This window comes from Salminus brasiliensis, chromosome 21 (genome assembly GCF_030463535.1).
Source record: "Salminus brasiliensis chromosome 21, fSalBra1.hap2, whole genome shotgun sequence".
Classification (NCBI taxonomy): Eukaryota; Metazoa; Chordata; class Actinopteri; order Characiformes; family Bryconidae; genus Salminus; species Salminus brasiliensis.
In genome coordinates this window covers 24,323,114-24,331,607 of record NC_132898.1, presented here as the reverse complement: position 1 = coordinate 24,331,607, position 8,494 = coordinate 24,323,114, and the positions used below count along the sequence as shown (strand labels likewise).

Below are 8,494 nucleotides of genomic sequence, written 5' to 3'. Positions count from 1 at the left end.
GAAAACTCATTTTCAAAATAAACTAGTTACCAATTCAATTCCAGAGCTGTAATGCCCTCTGGTGGACAATATGAGCACTGATTTTAGATTCCACAAAGCAGCAACTCTGGGTAGTTGGGCAGTTCACTAAACTCTGACCCGTCCACCCACTCTCCAAAGAGTGAGAAATATGATTTATCATATTGTGTGTATTATTGTGTGTAACTTTTAGCAACTTTTTAGTAACAATTAGATTTGCTTCCTGCACCTAACAGTCCTCTACAACAGTAGAGAGGTCTACTGCAGGTTAGATCATTCCTTCAGTTACCACAGTTCAATGCTACCCTCCTAAACTATCAGAACTGCTCTATAATAATGTGTAATTCTCTCTGCAGCTCCTCCAGTTTCCTCCACACACTTCATCACTACCAACGTCCCAACAACTGCAGCATTAACAGTAGCTCCCAGTACACCTCATGTTACCAAAACAGCTGATAGAGCCTGAGATACAGCTTGACTTTACACTACAGTGTACATTTTACTAGTATATATTATATATTACATTAAACTAATCAAACAGCAAGAACCTTACAAGCATCCAGTGCTACTCAGAATAAACTAAACAGGTTTTTAAGTAATAATCTTCTTAAACCCTTACTGTGAACACGAGACATTGATTACTGAAGTATTTATGGTGTTTGTTTTGTCCCAAAAACCTTTACATATTAAAATGCAGCACACCGTTAAGGTAGATTAGGTAATGTGCTGAACTTGTGAGTACCAGAACTGACTTGAGTACCAGGGTATATTTAGTGTATGACTGCGGTTTTCCTGTAACTGTGAACTGTTGAGACGAGCGTCTAGATGATCTCACTTCATCTGGAGTTGGTGAAATGGCTCTGTTCATTCTGCTCTTTCTCCATCTGATTCTGGAAGTTCATCCTCTGTGTGAGTCTTCTTCAGCAGTTTGTGCTTTTCATTCATTAAGCTGCTGTTATGGGAAATCAGCTTCTACTAGAAATTCTCTCTTATTCAGTGTCACCCTCTTATTCAAGCAGAAGAATAATTACTACAGCATTTACAGTGTCTGTTTTGTCCCGAACACTTCTACATGTTACAATGCAGCACACTGCTTAGGTAGCTACTGTGCTGCACTTGACACTTTACATTTTACTGTGGTGAAATGTGTGACTGTCACTCTCTGCAGCATCAGTGTGTTTAAAATATGGAGTATGTTTAGAAATGCATGTTCTTTCACCTGCATGATTCCCCACTACTGCACTCTACAGCTTCTCCTTGCTATAGTCTACTGTTAAGCTGTCATTATAGACAGAATATTTTTGTTAGACAGAAATGATATACCCACATACCGTATCTGCACACAGGGTCAAATGTTATTGATTATATAGTATAACACTGTGTAATTCTCCCGGCACTCAGTAATGAAGACCAGGCTTTGATCTGTGTGATCTGTGTGTTTCAGATTCCTCAAACCACTTGATCACCACAACAGAGTCAACAACTAGTAACACACATTTTTATGCATACAAATCATTAGAGATCATTATACGAATCATATATATTATATATTATATATGTGTGTGTGTGTGTGCGTATTTAGGCACTTTAAGCTCTTTATTAACTCTCTCAACTTAAACCTGTGCTGTAGTTTAAGCTCCAGTCATCTTCTCTGAAAATGTTCTCTATGCCTCAGTGTGGCGAATTGTAGTACCGAGTGCCAGTGCTGCTGGACTACTACTGATCGGACTAATGGTCTGGACCTGCACAGTTCCTAGTGAGTTTATTTCTATTAATGAACAGAACCTTCATTTAATGATGTCATCAGTGAAGAACCAACGGCTCTTTTCCTTATGTGAATAATCCACTGAAGGAGTTTCAGCATAGTTCAATATTTTCTAACTGCAGCATTTAACATTCATGAACTCTTAGAGGGATTTAACAGACCAGCTCTGCTCATCAGTTATTGAACATTAGTATTAATCCATAAATGTCACTTTTCTTACAGGGAAGCAGAAGATTGGGAGGTGAGGAAGGTTAAAGTTGATCTTGGTAAAAATAAGTTTCAGATTCTCAGTATTTAAGACAGTTCTGCTGTGATGTGAAGCTGAATATCTCACGTCTCTACATTCCTGTTTGGACTGGGCTGACTGGGCTGATCATGGTGTGACTCTGCAGATTTGCGGGTGAGCTCACAAGTTCTAGAAACTCCTTCTCACACCTCAGTCCTCTGGTAAATGTGCAGTGAACGCTTAACCATCAGAATGTCTCATTACAGATGAAGGGTCTGTTTACACAGAGGTGGTCTACACACTCTCCACCCAGAATAAAGAGGAACCCTTCAGCTTTCTCTAAATGATGGACGGCAAACAGAAGACTGGTCCAGTTTTGTACAGATATGGTTAGTGAACACTCTTCACAGGATCAGTGTATTGAAGTAGATGATCTGCAGCTTGGTGTGAGTTTGGCCTAAAGAGAATCTGAAAGTACAGCAGTTAAAATGAAAGCTGTTTGTAGGGTTGTTATCCATTGTGCCACACCAACCATTTCGAATCCTGTACCTCAGTATAAGTGTGAAACCCTCCCACAGTAATGTCTTATACTTCTCACTGAGAAAACCCTACATGATGTGTTCTTAACTATCTAGCCGAACTGTCATCTCTCTTCTGTCCGTCTCACTCCCTGCATGTATCCGGTTCTAACTTTGCTTAAGACCCAAAAAAACTAGTTTTTCCAAGTAATTTAGAGCATTTCTATTGGTCCATTCACCCAAAACTATGTACACCGTGTATAGAGAATATACAGGGTTCAAAACATTGGAGAAAACTAAAAACCAAGAGCTAAAGAGAGATTAAACAGGGAGAAGTTTTTCATTGAGCAGCAGTGATATTCTTTCAGATGTTTTCAAATGTTTTGCATGTTGTTGTGGATTTATGTGTCTGAAATGTGTAATTTGTCCTTTTTATTATAGACGTCCATTTTTGTTGTTGTTTTTTTTGTCGATTGAAATGATTACTTTTAATAATATTGCTTTTGTTGTTTTTTTACCAATAAAAGTATTATTATTATTATTAGTAGTAGTAGTAGTATTGCTGTTATCATTAACATTTATATTAAATCATAAATCATCTGCACTAAAATGTTATACAAACTCAGTTTAATCATTCCTCATATTTTTATTCAATTCAAACACACAATGATCTTGTTTTCCAATCTAAAATTCAGCTGCTGATTAAACTCAATGTGAATATTTCAGTGTAGTTTGTTTGTATTTGTTTTCTAAATAAACACAATTCATAAATGAAAACTCTGGTTTTAAAGCTCACTCATGTAAATCACTTATTTAAAGAAAAAAACTTCATTCATTTAATGTTGACAAAAATAAAACACTGCTGGTTCATTTTCAGAGTGTGGAAATTCACTGAAAGTCTGATTATCTGGTAACTAGTTGTGATGTTTACAGTGTGAAACTTTTCTGAGGTGTTCTGATGCTCTCTGTCACGTCACACGTTTTAAGCTGCGAGACATGCAGTCTTCTAGACGCTCTGTTATTTTTAAAGCTGCTCTTTTAAGATTCACATTCTGTAGAACGACCACACTGAACTATAGAAGAACGCAGCAGGCCTCAGTCTCCACCACTGACCATGAAGGTTCTGTTCTGGTGAGAACTGGTGGCTGTAATGAGTGTTTTAATGAATACAAGCAAAAGAAGAAAACGCTTTAAAAATGAATCACAAATCCGCTCAGGAATAAATAATTCCGTCCTATACATCATTTTTACAACGCCTAATAAACTGACCACCAGCTACTGGACCATACTGTGGCTTACATGCATCAGCTACCCTTAAACCATGGCTTTATTTTACTTACTCATAAATGATCAGCATAGGACTGTTGCTCAACATGTGCCGTAACTTTAACCACCTGGAGGAGCATTTTTCCCAATAAAATCTCAAAACACATAAAAGTAACTCACAGTCTTACTGCAGCGTCTTAAGAGCTGGAATTCCCCCTTTGGTGGACAGTATAAGAACACTGCTATTAGATGTCTTTAGGAGGAGAGAGTGGTGTTGCTGCAGATTGAATATAAAGGCTATATCTAATCTCTGTAGCTTGTGTAGCTGGGTATAGTGTCTTGTTTCTACACTTAGACAGTTTTTGTGAACCAGCTGCAAGTTGAACAAATATTACCTCTCAAACTGGTCACCTACACTCCTGTACTGTTTTCAGAACAGTTCACTGTTATTTCTTTTAAACTACTGATTGTAGTTTGCTGTAGTGCAGATCACTAACATGTACATATTACAGCTAGCTGTGCGTGAGATCATCAGGACCCATGCTGAAGAGCTAAATGGGGAAATGATTTTTCCGTTGACAAACCAGAAGTGAACACAAGTGGTTTTCCTGTAACTGTGAACTGTTTGAGACGAGCGTCTAGATGCTCTCACTTCATCTGGAGTTGGTGAAATGGCTCTGTTCATTCTGCTCTTTCTCCATCTGATTCTGGAAGTTCATCCTCAGTGTGAGTCTCCTTCAGCAGTTTCTGCTTTTCATTCATTAAGTTGCTGTTATGGGAAAGAAATAACTGCAGACTGAGAGCTTTGATGTAATGAAGTATGATGTAATGATGTAGACTGTGTTTGACTCTGTGTTCAGAAACACAGTTACCCTGTTATCCAGTGTGTTTGATGGTCTGTCTTTTACAGATCCTCCTCGGCCCACCCTGTCGGTGTCTCCTACAGTTATCTCTCAGAGTGGCTCAGTGCAAATTGACTGTAAGGCTCAATATGAAGGAGTGTCTCAGTGTTATTACTATCCAGAGGGTCAGAAGACAAATGTAAAACTCTCCCCATCCTGTCAGCTCTCACTCACTGGGTCTGAACTGATCTTGTGGACAGGACGACCTTCTAGTTCACCTGAACCAGTTAACATCATTTGTTTTTACACTTTGGAGGCACCAGGTTCTCGACCTTCTCATCACTCTCTCCCAGCTCCTGTGTTGATCCTGGGTAAGCTACTAGAATCCGCTTTTACTAGAAATTCTTATCCAGTGTCACCCTCTAATTTAAGCAGAAGAATACAGAATAGCAGCTTTATTATGAGTGACTTAATTATCGTGGTACTTCACTGTGATTGTTCCAGCATGGGTCTCTCTGTATGTTGCAGATGCTCCTCAGCTCTCTGTGTCTCCTGCAGTCATCACAGAGAGAGGTTCAGTGCTGCTGGACTGTAAGGCTCCGTACGCTGAAGTGTCTCAGTGTTACTTCTATCCTGAGGGAAACGAGAAAAATACAAAACTCTCTCCTTCCTGTCAGCTCTCACTCACTGCTCCTGAACTGACCATTTGGTCAGGACGCAGTTCTAGGTCTGCTGGACCAGTCAGTGTTGTTTGTCACTACAGTGTGAGTGTATCAGGAGTGTCTAAACCTTCTCCTCACTCTCTCCCAGCTCCTGTAATGATCCTGGGTAAGCTTCTGACACTTCGTGATGATCACTGCTTGAATCGAGCCATTCCTAATTAACTGCTTTACTGGATAAGTTTAATTAATGGATGAAGTTCTTCACTTGTTTTTTAAGAGTTCTTTAGAGTGTTATTTTTTCTTCTGCAGATCAGAAACCAATGATGAGTGTCGAATACAATAATCCACTTGACGAGTTCACAGTTGTATGTGAAATACCACTGTCAGGGTCAGGAAGTGCTGATTTTAGATGTAGTCTCTACACTGGACACCTGCAGTTCATAAAGACAGAATCTCGAAGGAGGAACTCTGGGAAGTTGGTCTGTATTTTTACAGCTTCTAGAAATGATCTGTTCAACCGTCTGCAGTCAGTGAGGAGCAAAGAAGTGAGCTGTGATTATTCACTGAACTCTGACTCGTCTATCTGCTCTCCAATGAGTGACAAATACAATTTATCAGGTCAGTTATGCATAAGCTCAACTGTGCATTAACTTCTACATATATTTCACCTGCAGAGTCTGCAGTGACACACCATTACAGAATGTATTTATTTACTGAACTTTTTTGTTAGTGTTGCTTCCTGCACCAGTACAGTTCTCTACAACAGTAGAGAAATCTACTGCAGGTTAGATTCCTTCAGTTAACACAGTTCAGTACTATTCTCTTATGCTCTTCCTGAAATAATGTGTATTTCTCTCTGCAGCTCCTCCACTGTTCTCCACACACATGGTACAACAACTACAGCACTATCTGTAGCATCCAGTACACCTCCTGTTACCAAAACCTCTGATAGAGCCCATGAGTTACAGCTTCAGACTTCATTACACTAATCAAACAGTAAAACCTTCACAAACATCCAGCCCTACTCAGAATAAACTAAATGGGTAGATTAAACACCCTTGATCTCACTCTCATCTTTTTTCTGAGAGACAGTAATTACTACAGCATTTACAGTGTCTGTTTTGTCCTAAACACTTCTACGTGGTACAATGCAGTTTAGGTAGTTAATGTGCCGCACTTGTAAAAATGTCTGAAATTGCAGGGTATATTTAGTGTAGAAATGGTAAGATGTAAGATCATATATCATATTAATCCTATGTTACAACCTCTCTACTCTCCTACAGATTTAAGGACCCGAGTTACCCAGCAAAGTCCAACAAATCCTCCAGAAAGTGAGTCACTGTAACAGTTGTTAATATCACATTTGTGAATATGGAGAACATGCAATGATTTAATGGCTGCAGCTCCAGCATGGACTGATTAACCCCTTAATACTTAAAAGTGACCACAGGGACTTCTGGTGGGGCTATTCTTTGGTAATAGACGTAATATAACACTTTTGGCATGCTGGTGGTCCATGGGCTGTAAGGGGTTAAGAAGGACATACGCAGCCTTTTCAAAATTCATTTCTTGTTTCTCTTGTTGATATCTTACAGATATTTTTACACATTTTAAAATCTATTTTCAGCAGCTGTACCTGTAATTTCCACACTACGCACTGAGCCCACAACACCTTCACTCACTGGTGAGGTTCTGACATTAAGTATTTGATGCTCTCTCAATATTATGTTGTGTAGTGTAGCCCCAGCTTTAATAAAAAAAGGCTACATACTAAGAGTCACACACTAACAGAGTCACACACTAACAGAGTCACACACTAACAGAGGTCCAGGATATTTACACTCGAATGATGAGCTCTGTTGTGTTCTTACAGTTGTAAAAAACTAACCATTATCATGCTGCTCACAGATTAAAGACTGAATCACTAAATCATCTTTGCTAAACCATTAAGACCATAACAAGCTATTCAAATGCATGTATAATTCCCAGATTCAACAGAGACAGAAGTGTGTTCTACATCAGAAAAGAAAGCCACAACAGGTAAATAACAAACTAACTAGTGGACTGTACAGTACACAGTACAGCACAGATGAATTCATACTGTCATGTTTGGCTTTAATTAATTATTAATTAATTATCTTTTTCAAATAATGGTATCATGCAATATTAGACAGTATTTATACCTGTTATGACCTTCATTCTCTGCTACAACTGTAAAAACAGATGTTAACCAAGAATTCACCAGAATTCAGTAGATCCTTCAAAAAGCAAGTCATCTTACATCATGTTAATATCACAATCAATTACAATTGATTTCAAATGTATTTGTATAAATATGTCATACACACATATGCTGTGTATCATCCAGTCAGCTGAACTTGTGAAATTTAATGAGAATAGTTTTAAGCTGCCTGAATGAAAACTGAAGCCACATGTTTTAATCTGTTTACTATTGTTCATTATTTCTAATTTGAGAATTAAGTCTGAAAATGAATTTCTGAATGGGTTCATATGCACCTTGTTTCAGTAAATAGCAGGCAAAGACCAATGTCACGGGTGATGTAGTAAAGTTCCTGCCGCAATGTTATTTTATACGCTATACATTATATTATATATTATTAAGTTATTACATAACTTAATGTTGGTAGACTGAGAAGTGAGCTGTGATTATTTACTGAACTCTGACTCGTCTATCTGCTCTCCAATGAGGGACAAATACAATTTATTAGGTCAGTTATGCATAAGCTCAACTGTGCATTAACTTCTACATATATTTCACCTGCAGAGTCTGCAGTGACACACCATTACAGAATGTATTTATTTACTGAACTTTGTGTCTTTTTTGTTAGTGTTGCTTCCTGCACCAGTACAGTCCTCTACAACAGTAGAGAAATCTACTGCAGGTTAGATCATTTCTTCAGTTAACACAGTTCAGTACTATCCTCTTATGCTCTTCCTGAAATAATGTGTATTTCTCTCTGCAGCTCCTCCACTGTTCTCCACACACATGGTGCTCATTAAAGGCCCAACAACTACAGCACTATCTGTAGCATCCAGTACACCTCCTGTTACCAAAACCTCTGATAGAGCCCATGAGTTACAGCTTCAGACTTCATTACACTAATCAAACAGTAAAACCTTCACAAACATCCAGCCCTACTCAGAATAAACTAAATGGGTAGATTAAACATTCTTGA

The 8,494-nt window shown here is 38.4% G+C and overlaps 1 protein-coding gene across 4 annotated transcripts; it reads left to right on the top strand.

Annotated features, from left to right (window-relative positions):
• The first annotated feature begins 859 nt into the window (after nt 1-859).
• LOC140542977 (uncharacterized) lies at nt 860-8,424 on the top strand. 4 transcript variants are annotated; one of them, XM_072665948.1, is made up of 8 exons: nt 860-927; nt 4,704-5,006; nt 5,164-5,463; nt 6,581-6,628; nt 6,925-6,981; nt 7,287-7,337; nt 8,147-8,200; nt 8,282-8,424. In XM_072665948.1, exons 1-8 carry the CDS (start codon nt 873-875, stop codon nt 8,419-8,421), a joined length of 1,008 nt encoding a protein of 335 aa, XP_072522049.1. In that variant the 5' UTR covers nt 860-872; the 3' UTR covers nt 8,422-8,424. The 4 variants fall into 4 exon arrangements, 2 of the variants coding, with proteins under 2 accessions (XP_072522049.1, XP_072522048.1); XM_072665947.1 differs by lacking the exon at nt 860-927 and adding an exon at nt 4,428-4,519; XR_011978163.1 differs by lacking the exons at nt 860-927; nt 8,147-8,200; nt 8,282-8,424 and adding an exon at nt 4,428-4,519 and having other exon boundaries at nt 5,607-6,628; nt 6,928-6,981; nt 7,287-7,302.
• The last annotated feature ends 70 nt before the right edge of the window (nt 8,425-8,494 follow it).

Coding starts and splice junctions, on each gene's coding strand:
- LOC140542977 (XM_072665948.1), top strand. CDS start 873: ATGGCTCTGTTCATTCTGCTCTTTCTCCATCTGATTCTGGAAGTTCAT. Junction 5,007..5,163: donor AGCTCCTGTGTTGATCCTGG/GTAAGCTACTAG, acceptor TGTATGTTGCAG/ATGCTCCTCAGCTCTCTGTG. Junction 6,629..6,924: donor TCCAACAAATCCTCCAGAAA/GTGAGTCACTGT, acceptor ATCTATTTTCAG/CAGCTGTACCTGTAATTTCC.